Source organism: Fukomys damarensis, unplaced genomic scaffold, assembly GCF_012274545.1.
Source record: "Fukomys damarensis isolate Sample0158 unplaced genomic scaffold, DMR_v1.0_HiC HiC_scaffold_5, whole genome shotgun sequence".
In the NCBI taxonomy this organism is placed as follows: Eukaryota; Metazoa; Chordata; class Mammalia; order Rodentia; family Bathyergidae; genus Fukomys; species Fukomys damarensis.
The window spans coordinates 19,546,656-19,568,518 of record NW_022900917.1 but is presented as its reverse complement, the minus strand read 5'-3'; the positions used below and the strand labels follow the sequence as shown (position 1 = coordinate 19,568,518).

The 21,863-nt window shown below is 37.3% G+C and overlaps 1 protein-coding gene across 1 annotated transcript; it reads right to left on the bottom strand.

Moving 5' to 3' along the window:
* Positions 1-641: 641 nt before the first annotated feature.
* Positions 642-21,860, bottom strand: CUNH8orf37 (chromosome unknown C8orf37 homolog). Its single transcript, XM_010619669.3, has 6 exons — positions 21,691-21,860; positions 18,450-18,537; positions 15,129-15,196; positions 14,511-14,576; positions 7,789-7,884; positions 642-2,693 (listed from the first exon to the last, which is right to left on the bottom strand). Exons 1-6 carry the CDS (start codon positions 21,858-21,860, stop codon positions 2,540-2,542), a joined length of 642 nt encoding a protein of 213 aa, XP_010617971.1. The 3' UTR covers positions 642-2,539.
* Between the last annotated feature and the right edge of the window lie 3 nt (positions 21,861-21,863).

Genomic DNA, 21,863 nt, shown 5'->3' with positions numbered 1-21,863 from the left:
GACACCTGGATATGTGTCACAGTATCAACATGCTCTGTACTTCTTGAACTTGGATCTACTCTGGATCCCACGCTCTTCACACGTGTGTGTGACACACACACACATGCACTACACACTCTCACACTGTGGCACGCCTCTCCTCAATGTAAACAAACTCTGTTTAGCTGGGTAGTTAGAAATGTTTATGTTGATAATGAAAAAATCAAAGTTATTCCAAATTAATGCCCAGATGAATATTTTACTATAGAATAAAAAGTTATAACAACTGTATAAAGCTATTTATTGTTTTCTCATTTCTAAGAATCAAGTTCTGAAAGTATAATACAGTTCAAATAAAGTCTGGCTTGACAGTAGATACTTTGCTAACAGTAAAAATATTACAAAGATTGAAGATAAACAAAACATCCTAAGTGTGAGACTGCATTTTTTATAGTGACATGAAACTCTTTTCTTCTATATCGATCCTAAAATAGTTGCATTTTATCTTAAATTATAACAGGTAATTATTTATCCATTTGTATATAAATAATATCCTTCTGTAGTCCCAGAACTCAGGAGGCTGAGGCAGGAGGATCACCATGAATTTGAGTCAGCCTGAACTACATAGTGAGTTCAAGACCAGCGTGAACTACATAGCAAGACCCTGTCTCAAAAAACCAAAACAAACAAAACAATAATTTCTATATTTTAGATAAAAAGTGCAATATTGAAGACCTTATAAATTGCCAACAAAACTCAAATATGAGTTTCTGACATTAGAGAATTATTATAATTACTATGTTACGAATGTCAAACATGAGTAACATGTCCAGGTTTCAGAACAGAAATAATAGAACAGGACAATTTCATCCCTTTAGAAGAAAAATTGGTTAAAATATTTACAAATTAATGATTTAGAAAGTTTGCTCACTGATATAAAAGAAATGATCATAATTATGATAAACATGGCAAAGTCCATGAGGTCCTGAATACATGGATCTTGTTGGCCTGCCATGTTTTGGAAGAAATTATTTTAATCCAAATCCTCAATATTTCTGACACAATTACACACATATAATTATGGAAATTAAATTTTTTTATTGACAGATAAAATCTGCAAACATATCTTTAATACAAAAATGTGAGCATCAGCCACTGTAAGCTGTTCTGTTGCAGCGCCAGATTTAACCACAGTAAGTTTTACAATGTGTCACGGCTACACAAACACTCCTTTTCCCCCAATACTGTAGACTGAACCCAAGGCCTTTGCACTGAGCCAAAAAATTTTAAGGAAGGGCCTCACTAAGTTGCCTGGGCTAGACTCACACTTGGGACCCTCCTGCTTCAGCCTCCCAGAGTGCTGGGATTACACCACTAGGAGGCTTTTAATAATCAGATATTCCTTGCTGTAGAATGGCACTGAAATGGAACTGGCATAAGACCAAGTTGATCATAACTCTGTTAAAAATTCCTCCTTTTCTGTGCATCCTGTGTCACAAATTTGAACCAAACTGTAGACTTGTATTAGGAGTTTGGGCAGACTGGAAAATCCCCCATCTCTTGACAGGGCTGGGATCTGGGTGCTGTGAAGTAACTGATTTCCTTCCCTAAGTCTCAGTCATATCAAGAATCCCAATAGGCTAACTGCTGGTATGTTATACCTTATGTCTCTTTCGTGAATTCATTTAATAAATAATGTATCAACCTGATCCTAGCAGAAGAGTCTCAGGCTGCCTGAAAAAATGCTTTTACTTTCACTTGATGACATTTTAAGCATTAAAGGCTAAAGAGTACTTGAAAAATCCAACAAGTTGCAGCAGGATTTTTGTGATTTTAGGTATGCCAAAGACTTTTTTATATAAAGGGTATGTGTTCAGATAGAAGCCTAAATATCTAAGCGCAAGGTCCTGAGTTTGATTCCCCAGTACCAACCCCCCCCAAATATCAAGATCTGATATTTAGATCAACAAAAAGTGAAATAAGATAAAACTGTCACTATGCACTTGTTATTGTGCATAACACTGCTGTAAGATGTGAGGTAAGATGAGCTAGAAGGCAGTATTCTGGAACGCGCAGTACTCCTGACAACCCTTCAGCTGGACACGATCTTGTGGCTTTTGCCATCTGCATTAGGATCTCTGGAAACCACAGCTCTGGCTGGAGGAGGTGCTGTAAACTCCTGCAGTGACCTCTCTGCCCTGACCAGCTTCCTCCCCTTCCTACTACACACAAAGTTTACACCAACTATACCAGGAAGCAAGGCCACAACTGCTAATGACAGGCTATACGTTTGTACCAAAGTCCATAATTAAATGTCCATTTAATAGGAGACAGGCTAGTAAAGAATTTGGGTGTTTGTTATCTTACCAAGTGAAACATCCATATATCAAAAAGGAGTAATTCCAAAATGTTAAGAGTACACGGTCTTCCTCGGTCCATCTGGTCTTCAAAAATGTGTGTAGTTAAATGAAAATCACCCTTTGCTATGTACTTCCACATAAACAGGACGGCTGGAGGCTGGGTTCATGGATGCCTTTACACAAATGAGCAAAGTGCATCCCTAATGTTTACCACAAACCCAACGAAGCTGATGCTCTGTCTGCAGGTCCGTCAGTTCTTCCACAGTTCTCCAGCTACACTGGCAGGCATATGCCCGTGTTCCTTTCTTCTTTACCAACTTTGCTTTTAACTTGTGGAATTCTGGCATGTTGTTCCTATTAGTAAAATAGGAAAGTTTTAACACAGTGGCTTTGTTTAGTACTTAATGATGCCAAGAAAGTTCTAATTGTTATATTTTCTTATTTTTACAGTATCTGAACATCCACGATCTTGGTCCTTCCACACTAACAGCAGAATAAACGTTTTGTTGTTCTTTCTGATAGTCAGTACTTTTTAATGGCAATCAGCTAGGCCTGGGTATTAAGGCTGCAAAAGAACACAATGACCCAAAAGGCTGAAGAATTACTGACTGGTCCTAGCAGAGATGACACGAACGAGAGCAGAGTGGGAGTGATGGTGTCACTTCCCACCTCGTATACTCACCTATGCTAGTCTCCTACACCATGCCGAGTGGAGGGAGCATGACAGGCATAGGCTTCAGATGGGTTAACTACAGAAAACTTTCACTCAGAGAGAAAGCGCCTGGTATTTCTGTATGGTGAATTCATTTGCTTCAATGATTTGCTTATTTACTGTTATCACAACAAAGTAAGTGCCTATGCTGAAATAAATATAACAATATTTCTGGGTGGAGGAAAAGAGGGGAGGGGAAGGGGATGTGTTCTCTACACGTGCCAGACTCCCACAAGGAATGTGATCGTAACGTACTGCAAACATGAACTGACACAAAAGTCAAATGTGAAAGAAGTCAATAAGATTAAGTAACTAAATTAACTATCAAGACCATCATAAAAAATAATAATCATTGAACTTGATGCCATTATAAGAAAGTAATATAGAACTATACAGTTAAGATCAATTATGATTTTTATAACTCACATACTAAGATTATGTAAACATTAAATGACAAAGAAAAATAGACATAATTAAGTGTGAAACAATGAAAAAATATAAAATGAAATGATGAAAGATAGTATAGATAAGAATGAAAAGACAATGCTTTATTCCTTGTGATCACTCTAACAGATGGTAGGCTCCCAAGTGCCCTCTGGTGGCCACTGGGCACTGTGTCAGTACTATTCTGTACAAAATTAGGTAGTTTTTGTTACAGCCTAACAAAATCTGAGAGAATTCCTATGCCAGATGTCTGGTTTTAGGAAAATAAGACCCTGACCAACAAAGTAATTTACTCTAAGGCTATGGTGAACTAGAGGAAGAACTGAATAATCTTCTATAAAACAAAACAAAACACCAAATTCGGTTAAATGAAATGTCCTTTATTCAATCTACAATATATTTTGACAAACAATATTTGATACATGACTGAATTCTTAATTAGAGACTTTAGGAACAGGAATCATGAGTATCCAGGGAACTATTTAATACATCTCAAATGTTTTTAAAGCTTAAAAATTATTCCATTATTTTTCCTTAAAATACTTGATTTAACAGAAAAGTAAAAGTATCTGATTTAGCTGTAATGGAGGTGGTCAACAAGTATAGTCTGTTTCTTTTTCAGAAAGTTCTAGAACTTGGTAAGGCTGGGATACACTTACTTCCCCCCTCTGTCAATAGGGACAATAAACAACTGCACAGCATTTCATGCTGTTAACAGATGTGCAGACTGACACCACCAAAAATCAACAGCATGCTGTGTTTTATGGGACATTCAGTGAGTACTCTGCAGACCTTTCAACTCATCCTTCTGGTCACTGCTACCTCTGGTTTCCCTCGGTGATTAGTCCCCATCCACCTCGTGTTTCTCCTGTCCTCCAATACCTTACGTGGAGTAGATCACATCCTTACTTTTAAGCCAGTAGATTTAAGAGCCTTCTGTTTCCTAGCAAGCTCCTGTGTGCATGGGAGATGGTCCTCCTCTTCCTGCCCAGGGCTCATTTTCCATCAGCACACCAGACCCCTCTCCTCACCCATCCCTGGCCATGTCCACACTCCCACTCAGAATATGAACCTCCGAGTGTCTCAACAAAACGATCCCTGCATCCGCTGACAGTCTTCCAAATTGCACTTCTCAGTAATCCACCCAACTTTACCTATTACATCTTCCTCTCTGAGCTTCAGAGCTCCATCAGCTCCCACGAATGAGCACAGGCTCTTCCCTTAAGTTTGTTCTATGTTCTCTCATCAATGGGCTGTATCATAGGACAGAGACCTAGGGGTCATCCTAGATGATGTTTGTCTCTACATTCCACAGCCTGGACTATTTCTAAAATACATCGTTTGCTCTCTGTCCTTCTCAATGCCGCAATTCAGAGGTCTATTTCCTTCTCACTGGACCACAACATCCTCTCATCAATACCCATTATTCCGGACTGGTCAGGTTCCCATGTGGTACTATTATCCTTTAAAAATTCAAATCTATTCAGAGTTCCCTCCTGATTAATAACGTCAATGATGACTCACTGCCTAAAGAATTAAACCCAAATTCCCCAGTATGGCTCCTTGGGTCTTCCTGATCTCTCTTGATGACTTTATCTCTCGCCATCTCTGGCCCTTGTATCCAACGCTGTACAGTTCCAAGTACTCATTAGCTCCCCAAATATGTCATGTGGTCTCACTCCTCTGTGTCTTCATTATTTTTAATTTTTTCATTAGCATATGTTCGCAGTACATAATGATCACATTCTTTGTGGGGAGCCGACACATGTACATAACAAATTAATTCTTTTTACATTACCTTGCTCTCTCCTTCTTCCTCTTTCCTGTCTCTCCATCTCTTGATCCCCTTCCCATTTGAGAAAGATAGGTCTCCCTACTTCCTGAAATCTTTTATTTTGCTCTTTATTTATATTTTGATTTTCTCATATAAGTGAAACCACACAATATTTAAGGTTGTGTGCCTGATGTATTTCACTTAACATTATGGGCCCAAGCTGCATCCATTTTCCCACAAATGATTCAAGCTTATCTTTTTATGGCAGAGTAGTATTCCACTGTGTGTAAATATTACATTTTCTTTATCCATTCATCTGTTGCTGAACATATAGGCTGCTTCCAAAATTTAGCTATTAGGAACTGTGCTGCTAAAAGAATACCACACCATATTCTAGGCAACTCCTATTTTCCAGGTACACTCTTCAAGACTCTGAGAAGCCTCCCCTCATGCTGCAGAGTGAAGCGAGTCCACTTTGCCCTGTGAAATCCTTTCTTTTAACCTAGCTTTCCTGTCATGTTGATGGCATGATGTAATCTCATATCTCTCTCCCAGAACAATGGTCACTTAAAAGAAGGACTGAGACTTCTTCATCTTATGAATCTAGTACTTAAAAAAGCCACAACTAGGTGCTAAGTAATGTCTCCTGGATAAGGAAACACCACTAAACTCTACCAAATGAGTGCCATAACCAACAAATTACCAACAAATTGTCCTGACTGGGGAGACAGCCTAATTCTGTAGCTGTTCCATTCTCTTATGTCCTAAACATATTCCAAGCATCTCCAGGGTTGATGCTATTTGCTATTGATTTAAATAATAATGATGTCTTTATTGTACTAGTGTACTAGTGTAATAAATCTTCTAGTAGTCACTGTTTCATCTAAAAACATAAATGAATGTCTTCAGCCAGGATGTCATGGACCTGGAGTAAAACAAGAGGTGTTTCTTTTTTCAATGCAGTGCTAGAGACTGAACCCACAGCTTCGTGAATGCTAGGCAGGCACTCTTCCACAAAGCTACACCCCCAAACCCCAAGTGGTGTTCTCGATACCTACAACATTTTTAAGGACCAACTAAGTCACCTATAAGCTGACTTTAGGCCTGTACTCACCATGATTTTGATGTTACATGAATCTTATCACCCTGTACGACCTTTATGAAAATGTAAGGTCCATCTTGTGATGTGAAGACTATTAACCACTTACTAGATCAGCCAGAAGACAGAAAAGGCAAAATGAAACTGAAATTAAAAGCTAACTTTTCCAACTATTGGAATAAAAAGTGGGCTAAATAAGAGTAGGGGTTCTGGACCAGGATTTGGGGATTCATAGGCTTTATTTAGGATGGGAACTGTCAAACCCTGGAACTGTGATTTATCCGTATGTTTGTAACTTTGAATGTGTGAATGTGTGAATGAAAAGGATTCAGAGCTTTTGTAAGATTTTGAGTGATTCTTGAGTAAAATAAATCAGGAGAGACCAATAGGTTTACCTGAGGATGACCATACAAAAGTAAGCCTCTCTTTTTTTTCCTTCTTTTTGGTACTGCTGGGGATCAAACTACGACCTTACATACATAAAAAACACTAGCATGTTCGACCCGAGCTACTCTCCAGCTGTTTCTTCTTTTTCTTTATTGAAAAGTACTGTATACTGGGTTTACTTGCATCTAAAAACAATCTTTGTTTAGGCATAGGTCTGGCAGACCAAAACACATGCTATATGTACTTTATTAATGTTTAACTCTTAATAACATTTTTACAATTTGTAATACCTTAACAATGTTGTTCTGTAAGTGTATAAGAATGTACAAATTATAAAAATGAGTAAGCCACTATCCTGACCACAGGGAGGAAGGTAAATGTAAAACAACCTAAGATCTTCAATTTTATATGACCTAAGTGCTATACGGGTATGAAGTGCTGAGGATACACAGGAAAGGAAGAGCATTCTTTAAGTTGAGAGAGTGGTGAGGGAACCATGGAAGATGCTTGATGAATTGGACTCTGATGGACAGAGAAGGTTCAGGCATGTGCAACAGCGGGGAGGTGTCCCAGCCAGTGGGGAGCTTACAGTCAGAGGTATAGTATCCCTGAGGACTGTAATATAGCTAAGATCTTAAGGAGGGTGAAAGCGCATTATAGGGGGGCGAAGCTGGACGGAGCCTGGATCACAATGGGTCTTGAATACCATGCTATGGAATCTAGACTGCTCTGTAGGCAGGATAATGGGGAACATTTAGAGCTATGCTTTAATTCTGGGCAAGGAAAGAAAAGATTTTAGGTACAAAAATCACTGAAAAGGCTATTTGTATACTCAGTAGACAGAGAAGAAAGAAAGGAAAAGATGGATGAAATACTGAAGAGGTCACATTATCTGGCCAAGTCTGTTAAAAGAAACAGCAAAAAAACAAAACAAAACAACCCCCCCAAAAAAAACCAACCAAAACAAAAAAAGTGACAAAATAAAAATGTTAAGTCTTTTGCACATTTTTCAGAGTGACATTTAGAAACATACCTGAAAAACAGATAATCACATGATTTGTCCCACATGTAGTCATTGTAGCTCACTACCCTGAAATCACAGGCTATACAACGTAGACAGTCACATGCTCTGTTCAGGGAAAAAGAAATATATATTAAAGATCATTGGTGTGCTTAAATATAAAAACATGTTGATTTATTCACAGAATATACCACATTTTATAGATTACCGAATAATAGAAAAGCACAGATTAATCTGATTATAGATGTTAAGCGCGGCTTATATATGTAAACTTTCAGGTTATTTTGTATACACCTAACATCCTGCATACTGACACATACATGCATACGTGTACATTACAGAGACATAAAATGGGTTTGTAGGTCTTCAATTAGGTGACTTTCAAATTGTGTCTGAGGGAGGTTGGTCCTCACTGAAGCTAACTTCTTTAAAGTGCTGCCTTTCTTACTGAACTTTCTGCAGATTCCTCTATCAAAGAATGTACTGAAATGAATCCGTTTCCTTCATAAACTACTTCAGTGCAGCGATGGTATCTTTCTTGTTTCTGTTTCCCCACTACTTGGCATATACACATTCAATTCCTCACTGAAAAATTTTACTATGTGCTAGTGAGATCCTTGTCTTCATGGAGCTTAGATTCTAGTGAGAGATGAACTAAAAAGTAGCATTAATAGCAACTAAATTATATAGTATGTTAAAAGGTGAAAAGTGCTATTAATGAAATATAGTGGTACCTCGGTTCACAAACTTCTTTCCACCATTTTGGCTGAAAATCAAAATGAATGAGAACCAAATCAAATTCAATGGTTAGGTTCAATGTTGACCTTATGGAGAAATTTGATTCTGGTTTGTGATCAGAATTGTAAAAAGAATTAAGTCCATGAACCAAGATCCCACTGTAATAAGTAGAGTAAGATAAAAACAAAACACAACAAGACAAACAAAAAAAACCTAGGAGTACCAGGAAGGGATGGGTCACAAATTTTAAATTTTAGGGTGTTTACATAGGCTTCACTATGAAGGCATATCTGAGTACTTTCATTAAAAACTACTCAGGGGTTAAGAGAAGGTTATGCTTAAGATGGGAGGAAAAACACAAAGATGTAGTAAAGAGCAAAATTCTGATGATTTTAGAGAGAGGGGGCAGAGGTAGCTAGAATGATATTTAGCTTATAATAGGCAATCAACAGCTAAGAAATAGAAGGGACAAATAATTTTGAAAGTATACTTATGCATATATCAATAAGAACCTTAAGAGTAAAATGACAGCACACAGAAAATTAAAAAGGAATTATGGATCACTGTTGAAAATAATCTGAACCGTATAATATTTATGATTTACTTTAAAGAAACATCCTCAATTGTTTTAAGTATTTAAAACCAGAATCAACACAAATATATTCAATCATTTAAAAATTAAAAGGAATCATTTAATGAGTTTCTAAGATACCCTTCCCCTCAAAAAGAGAGACAAGTTCAGTAATAGAGTGGAAAACATTTTCAACACATGGTCAAACATTTATACTACATAAAAAAGTGCTCACAAATAACAAAAGAGAAAAAAACATAAAAACAATAACCACACTAGGTAGCAAACAGTAAATAGCATGGATTCTGGGTACACAGCACCTGGATTCAAATGCTGATTCTAATATTTATTAGCTATGTCACTGTAGGCAAGTGACTTAACATTTTTTATAACTCAGTTCTTCTCTGTCTATAAAGTGGAATAAATAAAGAGTACTTGCATACCTCATAGAATTATTATGATCAAACAAATTAATACTGCAAAGTGCCTGGCAGAGTGTTAAGGAGCTATACAAAAATTTAAAGCAATCATGAAATTTTCTTAATCATCTAAATTAAAATTAGCACTCTCATACGGTAATTTAATATCTTGAGAAAAATTTGGCATCATTATTATTTGAGGTACCGGGGATTTAATCCTGTGTTCTATCCCTGACTAATATTTGAGACAAGGTCTTGCTAGGTTGCCCAGGCAGGCCTTGAATTTGAGATCCTCTTGCCTTAGTCTCCTAGTGGCTGGGATTAAAGACATGTACTACCGGGATCTGGTAGCATTACGGTATTTTTGAAATTAAAGTCATACCTAGAATACTTGTACTAGCAATCCTGTTTTGGGAAATATTATATATTAGTAAAAGCATTAATATATAAGAATATACCTCAAGAATTTTTACTGCAGTATCGTTAAAGTGACAAAAAAAAAAGAGATACTGCTTGAATTATCTGTCAAAAAGAGGAAAGACTGAGAAAGATGCAGTATATTTATGCTGTGGAATAGTAGGCAATTGATAGAAAATAAGTTAGATTTACCTTCTGAACTGGAGGGACACACAAAGAAAATAAACAGTAAAATACAACATATCCCAATGAAGTCACAGTTCAGAGTTCTCAGCCTCAGTTGTTCACAGATTTTTCCTTATAACCATTCAATTCATTTGATCCTCATAATAATTCTATGAGGTATGCAAGTACTCTTATTTATTCCATTTTACAGACAGAAGAACTGAGTTATAAAAATAGTATGTAGCTAACATTGGTTGTCTTAGAAGTGTGAAGAAAAGAAGGGGGACAGAAATTATTATGCCTTTCTTTATTTGTCAATAGGCATATAATACTTCTGCAACAAAAAAATAAACTATAACAAGCCCCTTGTAAGATTTTTTTCACTTATTTCCCTCCAAAATTCAGATATGTTAACTTCAAAACTGAAAAATATTTTTGGCCTGAAAGGTTTTATGAGAATGAATCCTTCATATTTCTAAAAATATTATTCATTGATATAATAACTAAATATTTAAAGTCTAAATGAGTTTCATAAGCAATTCTGCATTTTCTTTGAAATTGTTAGTAATTTATGAAGTTACATTTGTAGATATGGAGATCCAACATAATGACATTGGTATAGATTTGCACTCAGACTCTGAATATTTACGTCAGGAAATGCAGAATGATAGTTCCCACAGCTACCATAACTTGCTTTCTTATGCATATGTAGTTTATTACATTATTGCATAAAGTGTTAACCTTAATGCCTTAATACACATGTGTAATTCGGCTGAAATATTGCTGTTGGGGGAACTATAACTTAGAATTTCCTGACATTTTATGCATGAAAAATCTCCACCACAATGTTAAGTACATTTTAATTTAATTTAAAATTTAGTAGTTTATTCAAATCTATTCACACTACCACATTTTCCTACACTGTCCTATGAGAAAAATAAAACTTGCAGCTAAGAAATCATTCCACTGCTACAATGTACTCTATTAAGTCATAATTAGTATAAGTCTATGGAATAATTCAGTCTTGCAAGTAGTTGCAGAAGAGTAAAATTTGACTGAGTTGAAAATAATGTCTTGGTTTTATCTATACCACCGATGGACACCATTGCACTTCCAACTATTGTTCTTTCTCCTTTCACACACTGGAAAAAAGACTCAAATCTTTACACTGACAGACATTCATCATTACTTACACACCAAAGCTCTGTCCAGTAATCAAATAAATAAAACCAATATGCAGAATATACTCAATTTATGCCCTCAGCATGTAAAACACTGTTCATTTTCAGGGCTTAAGTATATTTCTCATTCATGACTATATACAGATGTTTCCAATTTACAATGAGGCTACATTCTGATAAATCTATCCTAAGTTAAAAATGTATTTAACAAACGTCACAACTTAGCAGTACTCTTATGACCTAGCGGCAGCTAATGGAGTTAAAAATTCTTGCTCCATTTGTATGTTGGGTCCCCCTATCCCCACCCCCACGGGCAGGCAAACCAACAAGCATACATAAAAATGCTCGAAGTATAAATATTTTACACATAAATTGTTTTATTTGTACTCAAATATATGTGTTTATATGTGCAGATTCTGTGTCCTGAAAGGGGCAGCTAATGACTTTATCTCTGTGCTGAGTGAGGAAGGTCTGTGAATACACATTTACCTGTATAAATATAAATATATACACAAATATATTTCTTTTTGTAGCTGTGCAGAAGGTAGGATTGGATTTGATAGATTCTGGCATCTTGATACATCAATACTATATGATGGGACCCTCAAGCTATAGAAACAGGCTGGTTTTTTGGATTTTTTTGGTTTGTTTTTTTGGTGTTTTGAGACAGGGTCTTGCTATCTAGCCCAGGCCAGCCTCAAACTCACAGCAATCCTCCAGGCTCAACCTCCCAAGTGCTGGGATTATAGGCGTGTTCTTTCGTCTACTGAAATTCTATCTAAAATAATACTCCTCTATGGCAGAAGTAAAAGTACACATATAAAATATACTATATATAAGAAAATCTTTGGAAGTAAACCAAAATATACTTTTTAAGAAGCACCTATAAGTAATCACCGATACATATTTCCTGAGATAAAAGGGAAACGGCAGAATACAGGATTCTTGTTCTGAGACAGAACACAAGAGAACAAGATGAGTTGATAGGGAAGATGTGATAATGACAGCAAGCCAGGGAACCTGACATAGCTAGTTATCTTCTGCACCACAGGCACAGCTGTTGCATATTGTATTACTTCATTTCATCCTCACAGTATCTCTGTGAAATGTGATTAGTTTTCATGGGTGAGTAAAATCAAATTTTAGAAGATAACGCCTCAAGGGTTGGCAGCTTGTGAGTGGCAGCGTGAATCGGCTGTTCTGTCATCAGAGCCTTTCCTCGTCAAGTCCCAGTGGAACCATTTGCTTCTTCATTTGTTTCTCCACTGGCCACTATTATACTTTTTTTGGTAAACTACCCCAAGGCTTAGGGTGTACATTTAGTGTGCTTCAAAAAACAAATAGGAAAAGTTCAAATGAATTTATAAATATGAATTAAACAGGTAAAACAGCAGGGGACATGGTAGAAAGGAGTATCACTTTAGATAGGGAATAAATGCTAAAATACTCAGAGGCTGAAAAGTATTAATGAAAGGTAGAAGACGACGAGTTTCCAGTGTAAGTGGAGTATCTGACCCAGGCTTCAGTTGTAGTTGAAGGAATTAAAGAGAAAAGAGAAAGAATAAGGATAATAATTTGGTAAAGATAATACCAAGTTCAGAAGTAATGTGAGACCATGGCAGCTCTCACTGGCTCTCTGCACAGGAGACAGGAAATACTTTGGGTGTGTTATCTTGAATGCCACAGGTGGCAGAACTGGAAGTGGTAACTCTGGAACTGTAGTTATAGTTTGTGGGTGACTTGACAGAGTCTGGATTAGAGGTGACACAGCTCTGGAAAGGACTGGGACAAGTCCTATTGAGTTGACCCAAGTAACTGAGGACTGATAGCAACAAGACTACATTGTATTGCTACTTTTTTTTAGACAATCCTCCACACATGATCATTCAAGCCCTGATCTGTTCGTACTGATACATGTGAGCAGGCGGCACCCTGGTAGATTACACTGTGTGCTGCCTGGTGTTCCTGAGAAAGGCTTCTCAGACTCCCAGTTTCACTTTGGTCCCGCAGACTTTCCTTCCAGACTTTCTAGAATCTACATTAGCACCAGCACAATCCCTCCACCAATGTCTTTTCAGATCCCACTTGCATTATTCATTGCAGCAGTCCTCCAGAAATGTGGGGTTTGCAATCATATAACCCAGTATTTTCTTCCTTAAAAAATTAACAGCCGGGGATTTAGTTCAGTGGTGCCATGCCGCCGCCTGCCTCGCAAGTTCAAGTACCCAAGTTTGATCCCCGGTACACAAGGTCCTGAGTTCAATTCCCAATTCCAAAAAAAAAAAAAAATTAACAGGAAGCTGGGCATGGTGGCGCACGCCTGTAGTCCCAGCACTTGGGAGGCTGAGGCAGGAGGATCGCTGTAAGTTCGAGACCAGCCTGGGCTACACAGTGAGTGCCAGGTCAGTCTCAACTACATAGTGAGACCCTGTTTAAAAACAAAACAAAACAAAACAAAACAAAAAACAAAACAACAACAACAACAAAAAACCAAACCAAACCAAACAAAAATTAACAGGAAAAAAGTTTTAGAAATAAATAGAAAAAGTAATCTAGGCAAATCGGGCTCTGCCCAAAAACAGAACCCAAAGTAGCAGGCCAGAAGAAAGCAGAAAACTTTGTTTTAAGCCAGTCTTTCCCCCTAAATTACAAAAATGGCAACAGAACGTGCTACCGCAAGAGCTAATATGAGCTTGGGGTAAGCATCATCATGGCTACTATTAGGACTGCCTGGAAAGAGTGGGAAAGCAGGTTGGGGAAGGGGCAGAGAGAAGACAAACAATGGTGGCTTTCTGCTTTTGAAATGTGCAAAATCAAGTGACTGTGCTTAAGGATCTTTTGGGTGATGCAGACCCGTGACTTCTCACGCTGCCTGGCCATCAGTGTGGCTCGGGCACCACACAAGCTGCACAGCCCCACTGCTTCACCTGCTTTGCCACTCACTGCTTCCACTGCCTGGAAGAAGTTCATTCCCCCACTGCCCTATCAACACCAAACTGGGACTTCAAGAGGCACTCAGCAAAGGGCATCAACACACAAACAATACATCCCCAACACCACAGCTTTCAACAGCTACCTCCCCCAAAGAAACATGTCAACAAAGTGTTTTTCAGATGGCAAGTCATATACATCTGTCATTACACAACAGATTGATGCCAAGATGGTTAAGAACTGCTTTTTAGCAACAGGGTATCAAGCTGCAAAAACCTAATAAGAAAGTGTAACACATTTGTGATATCCCACCTCTGTGAAGTATGTGTTCCAATCCCACATGGAACTGTGCTTCCACCGAGGTACACTGGGCTGCAACTAGATGTGTTCAACAGATGGAGAAAAATGAAATTTCAATAAAAAAGAAATATGAGAAGTTAATTTGGTCACGCTGACTCTATGTTCTTGTGACCAAACTGTATATTTTCCCTAGCAAGCCAGCAATTTCAAAGAAGAGGTATTTATTACAGGATCACTGCTGTATTAGATATCACCTGTATATTCAGAAACACTCAAGGAGTTAAAATGAGTCACAGAAAAAAGTGTTTGCCAAATAATGTCAGGGACAAAGTAAATACTAAAGACTGTAACAGAACATTAATTTTGTGGAACTGTTCACACTTTTTTTTTTTAATATGGCAGAAATTTATTTACAACAGCAATAATCCCCCATTTAATTTCCTTTATACTAAGGGGTCACAGACAATAAGAACACCAAAGATATTATTACTATTGGTCTTTCTCCTGAGGGCCAGCCAGTGCTTTGTTCTTCAATGTTACTGTTGCTTAAATGGTAACAAAATCTACTAGACTAAGCTCACAGTGTTTGCTTGCTAGAGCGTATAATTCACTAAAGCAATCTCAACTTACCTTTTATGCGGGGCTTGAAGACAAGCTCTGACAGATGTGTCACATGAAGATTTAGATTTTAATTTCTGCTAGAAAAAAAAAACAATAAAGGCCAAGGGTAACTTAGAAAATTACAACATGAAAAGTAATACTGTTTCATAACATGAATATTTAAAAAATAGCACAACTTTTGGTGGCATTATTTGTAAGAATTTGAAAGGAAAACAACTATTAAAACCTTTGGAAAGCAACAGAGATATAGAATTCTCTAAAGAATTTGCAAATTACTATCTCAAATTTTACTCTAGGAAATTGATATATTGCCATTATTACCATGCTAAGATTTAGAGTCACTTTATAACTCTTCAGTTAATACCAGAGTTAAATGATTTAATATGAAGGGCCTGCTATTTAAAACTACTTTCTGGAAAAATTCAACTGAGGAAAAAACCTCAGACTCATTTCTAAAGGCTGTGAACAGTACTTATCTGAACTAAAAATAAACTAACCAAACTCCTGTGTAACTTCAAGAATATTAAATTTGATCCAGTGGAATGGTATTAGCCAATAGATGTTCAAGGAAAATGTGGAGCTATTTAGTCAGAACCACACAGTAGTGCCTATGCGGTTATATAACATCATTATCACTTGCAAGCATTTATCGAGTGTTAACTGGTGGTACTGAACAACATAAACCAATCACATACTAGGACCACCGCCAAAGAGAGGCAGTGAGATGGAGAAAGGGCAGCTAAACCATGCAGGGACACGTTTTCATTTTCTCTAGTGGGCGAGGAAATTTGATGCAGGCAAAAACATTTCATGTGGCTATTTGTCAAAGTCTTTTATTTGATGTTATACAGAACTGGAAAATTTGATACGTATCTGAAAGATAAGTGTGCATTTTGTCTTGGGGAGCGTGTTTCATGAAGCAGCCAGGCTCCTGATTGTGACTCCAAGTTGGCCCACTGTGACATCTGTCCTTTGACTTCCTGGTGTGGGTCCGAGAGCAGGTTAGAAATGCACCAGACTGACAGAGTAGAGGTGGAGTGAGGAGCAGGAATTTCAGGGTATAAAATGGCCCTGCAGGACAATGTAGGCAGAAGCCATTCGTCACAGGCACTTTTTTTTTTCCTTACCCAGTGTTCACACAGACCTACTTTGTCTCAAAGGTTGGAAAACTGGATATAATAACAACAAAAAGGAAGCACAGGAATGCATATTTATATCTTCATAATTGTAAGAACTTTTATTTCAAATTAGTGGGTTTTTTGTTGTTGTTTTTGGCAGTGCTAGGCATTAAATTCAGGGCCTTGTGCATGCTAGGCAAGTGCTCTACTACAGAACTATACCTGTAACCCTCTCACCCTACAATGTATCTTTTTTTTTCCATTAAATTTATTGGTACATTTTAGGTATACAATAGTTATTACATTTATCACTGGGATCTTGTACCTTTATATGATGTTATCTTGGTTCTTATTTTTTCCCATTCCCCTGCCCTCCCTTCACCCTCTCCACCCTTCCCTATTTTCAAAGACTTTGTTTCCATTTTTTCCTTTTCTTACATTTTTTCTTTTCCCTTCTTTCCTTTCCCCCACCCCTCTCCATTTCCCCTACTCCTGTAGCCTGCAAAATATCTTAAATCTAAACAAGATAAATTTTGTCTCTGTTTGAAATAACTTGAAAGTGAAGATGTCTCATATACAGATAGGTATAAAAAATAGGCAAAAAACCCCTACTTAGATGATTAATAACAAAAACATGGCAGTTTTTGGTACTCTTACCATTACTATGCAGCACTTATGATACATTAACTTGAGGTTTATGAAGTATATCAGATGTATTTAACATGGCTCCTCTTGACGTATTAGTCAACTAGGAGTTAGCTTATTAATTTACCTCAGATGAACTTAAATGGTAAATTTAGACAAATTTGGATCCTAAAATCTATACCAGCTATTTGATTTTGTCTGGCTGTGAAAAATACAAGTGGCTTCTATTTGTAACATTACCACTACTTTCTTTAGTGTTCCCAAGCTTCAAAAACAAAATCAAAAACAAATCAAAACTGAGTATACCTGTAATCCCAGCACTCAGGAGGCTGAGGCAGATCTCTGTAAGTCTGAGGCCAGCATAGGCTACACAGTGAGTTCAAGGCCAGCATGAACTAAAGATTCTGTCTCAAAAAACCAAACCAAACCAAACCAAAAAAACTAGAACAAGTTCTTTTGGGTATTATGCTTAATTTTTTTTTTTTTTGTGGTCCTTGTAAATTGGACATCTATTTGGTTTCATTCTTCTAAATTTAAAAAATATATTTCACACACACCATGCCAATAAACAACATAATATATAGGAAAATATAAATAAGTCACTTTGGAAAATAATTTGGCAATGTATATTAATGAGGTGAAGATGAACACACCTTATGACTTAAGAATTCCCCTTTTAGATTTATGCATTGTAGAGAAAGCAACCCTTGTAGATGGGTAAAAGATGACATGTAAAAATGTCTGATGAAACATTATTTGTCTAGTATAATATAGATGTAAAGGATGGTAGTTACTTCTGGGAAGGAGGCAGCAGAGTAGGATTTGGAGAGATCCTAAACTGTGCTTCTAATTTTTTAAAAACCCACAGAAGCAGATATAACAGAATATTAAGATATATTTGGGATGGGTAGCTGTTATAAGTTCAGGATATAGGTGGCTACTGTATTATTTATAAAATTTTCTTTTCTCAGTACTAGGAATTGAACCCAGGGCCTTCCAACTGCTAGCAAACATCCTCACCCTTTCTAAAAAAAAAAAAAAATTCTGAGTTGTTCAGGCCAGCCTCAAATTGCCCTCTCCCTGCCTGAGTTTCCCGAGTAGATGGATTACAGATGTGGGCCACCCCAACTGGCTATTTTATGAAATTTTTTATAAAGTTAAAATAGAGAAATATTTAAAACAAGATAATAATTTAGATGTTAATTCCTAAGATAACTGCAATGACATCCCATCTGAGATGCTAAACACATGCCTGTTTTTGGTCTTTTAGAAAGGTCTCTTTAGAAGCTACAAATAAATGTAAGTGACTAACCTGATCTATGAATTGACTTTTACATTAACATCTTTTCCAATTTTTAAATTTTTGATGAGAAATGAACAAGGAAACACAGTGAATTGAATACTTTTATTTCCTTTACAACTCTTTAAGCATAATAATTTAAGTAACTGCATTTCTCAGAATGCTAAGGACTACAAATAGCTACTGTGCCTTCTTTAAATTTTAAGACTACTCTCAATGTCTTGAGATAATGAAACTACTACTGCACCTTTGTAACACTTCACTTACAAAAGTTTTTTTGTCAAAGTTGGGCTCTTCAAATATTTCATTAATAAGACCATCAAGATCATCTTCTTTTTTAAACGTTTCTGTTGATCTGAAAAGAAAAAACACAAAAACCTTGCCTGAAGCTTGAGGAAAGAGTGTCAGAAGTTTTGTTGAAAGTCCACCACTAGTACTGATAACAGAAAGATAAACATGATATTTAAGTAACTATTTTTCCTAAGGCAATTCATCAGTACAAATTCACATATATACTTTACAATTACATACTTTAAAATAAGACATAAACTCATACATTACGTTTGAAAGAAAACTGAAACTTCATTTCTAAGTTATATCAAACATTTAGGTAATACAAAATATGTAGAATTATAAATAGACCGGATGTAAACAAAGTGTTCCACTGTAAGTCAAATAACCATTATCTCTTTATTGGAGGAGCCAAACAAAGGTCATATAATCAAATAACTGGAAAAAAAAGTGCCATATGTTCAAATATTTCAACTATCTATGTTTCACAGGTAGAGACATCACTGGGTTGTTAATACAAATGGTTCCTACACAGAATTTGTGTTTAAAAGCAAACACTGGCTGGGCGTGAGGATATATGCTTGTAATCCCAGCACTTGGGAGGCTGAGGCAGGAGGATCACTGCGAGTTTGAGGCCAGCCTAGGCTACATAGTGAGTGCAAGGCCAGTCTGAACTACACAGCAAGACTCTGTCTCAAAAAACAAAAAAATCCAACCAACTGAACACCACCCCCCCAAAAAACAAAATAAAAATAATTCCCCAAACCCTCAAACCACTAACAATATCTACAGGCTGCCAGGCAGGTACTATTCTAAGGTTTTACATGAGGATATCTTTATTACCCCCATTTTTCGGTCAAGAAAAGGTACTGAGATCCAGAAGCTTGCCCAAGGGCATACCAATTGTGAGAGAAAAGGCTTGGAATTGAAAGTAGGACAGTCCACATACCTAGTACTATATAAAATTGACTCTTTAGATTATATGCTGTAAATGCTATATATTAACTTCATAATTTCACTGGACCCTTAAATGATTTGCTTTTAGAAGACAAGTTTTTTTTTTTGGTCCAATTCCCTCATTTTAGGAATGTATTCTTACTTTGAAATTTCTTAACACCAGGAATGTAGCTTCTTTGTTTCTGCTTGGAATAAAATAATTTAATCTGATCTAAAAAAAATTCAGAGACAGCTCCCTAATACTTTTCCATCCACCTCCAGGCTTTGCCTCTGTTTCCTCCATTTTATTATTATTATTATTTTTTGGTACTGGGGATTGAAATTGGGACCTTGTGCTTATGAGGCAGGCAGGAGAACCACTGGGCTAAATCCCCAGCCCTCCTCTCCTTTATTCTTAACGTCTTTCACTCTACACTGGCTTCTTCCCTTGCCCAAAAGTATGCTCAAGACCTCTCAAACCGAACCAAACCTATAAATAAACACAGTATATGTAAACATTTCTTCCTCAAACAAAAATAAACCTAAAAAACAAACCACTCCAAAAAACCTCTTGAATCTTACCACCCATTCTTATCAACTTGAGTAGTCTATAACCATTTTTTCTATTTCCATACAAGTGGACTTGATTTAGCACCGGTTGGTAACCCTGGTGGAGGGTTTCTCACCTTGGAATGACTGACATTTTGGGCCAGATAACCCAGTCAGTACTATCAGAGATCCAAATTCTAACACGACTCTAGTCTGTTATTAGATCACACAATTTCATGATGTCTACACGTCTTAAACATTACTACAGTAATAATAACACTACTAAAAGAATGCCACCATTTCACTGAAGCTTAAATTTAGATATACCACATCTTCGTAGATTTGGCAGTATGACTATGGACATGTACTTTTCAGACAGGGTCTTGCTATGTAATCCAAGGTGGCCCTGAACTCAAAATCCCCCTGCCTCAGTCTCCTGGGATTACAGTTACGCAAAACCATACCTGGCTAAATATTTTTTAAGCCCTGATTTGGTCAGTGCAATGAGGATACAGTTATAGTATTCACTCTATGGAGCTGTGGAGAGTAAATAAAACACAAAATACCTAGCATACAAAAAGGATTCAGTGAAAAGTTAGCTATTATTATTGTCGGTAAAATATAGGTTATAATATTATCTTTAAACATTACCATCTCATCCTGTCCCACTTGACTACTCTTATAGGGGACTTGACTACTCTTATAGTTTTACTCAACTTGTGTCCATCTTTTTAAGAAAAAAAACCTCATATATTTGTTTTTATCATTTTAAGCACTTCAACAAACCGCATGTTTTTATCTCTTACATTAGTAGGTAGCAATGGAATTGGATCTGGGAAATCACAACAAACTATATATGCAGCTTTAAAGTTAAAAAGAATGACATTTTTTTTGATTGATCCGAAGCCAATTTCACAAGGCTTTCTCAAACATTCTAAGCAAGAGGCAATTCCCAAAAGAGTCTAGCAAGATATTGCTGAGCTCCCAAGTCATTTTGAATAAGAGGATGTAAACATTTTGGTTTTTTGAGGTCGAGGAGGAAAAAAGGAGGTGGACCTAGTAAGTCCTATTAATGATTATATGGAAGAAAAAACTGGTAAATCAGAAAAGTAGTTTTTTGGGGTTTTTTTTTTGGTCAAAATCCAAAACCAAAAGACTACAGGCAGTGTGTACTTGTAGTCTTCGCTATCAGGAAGACCAAGGCAAGAAGATAGTTTAAAATCTGGAGTTCAAGGCCAGCCCGGGCAATACAGAGACCCTATCTCAAAACAAAAAGAGAACACCCAAAAGACTTTAGAAATGTCCCCGTGCATGTCTGGTATATGCTGGGTCCCTTAACTCGATTAATACAGATAATGTTCACAACAATTAACCCTTCTGTCACGAATCTAATCTCATTCAACTCTCTAGGTTTAAAAAAAAAAAAAAATTCCAGGCTGCGACAGAATAGAAAGTAGTATTTTTCTCCTTCCGTAACGATAGGCTCAGGGACAACGGGGTCAGAGGCAAGGGGATGTTCTCACGGAGTAGGAGAAGCGCTCCGCCAGACACTGCCCAGACCTGGGCCTCAGGCTGAGGCGCGGGGCTGCGGACTCTCCGAGGCTTTTTTTTGAGGCCTAACGCGGAGGAGCCTGGAGGTCGCGCACACTTTCCTTTGGGGCGGCGGCGGAGGGGCGTTTTGGGGCCTAGGGCAGGGCTTTACTAGGACGGTCCACCCCGCCCGCCCGTTAACCTTAGATTCTCTTTCGCCTGGGTTAGGTTCCAGTTGCTGTTGTGGGTGCCGCCGCCGCCGCCGCCGCCCTCGGGCCGCTGGTCCACGTCCGGTGTCATTGGGTCGCGTCTGAAAAACCTGGACTCGACTTCATCCAAGAGCTCATCCAAGTCCTTCTCCTCGCCGCGCATGCG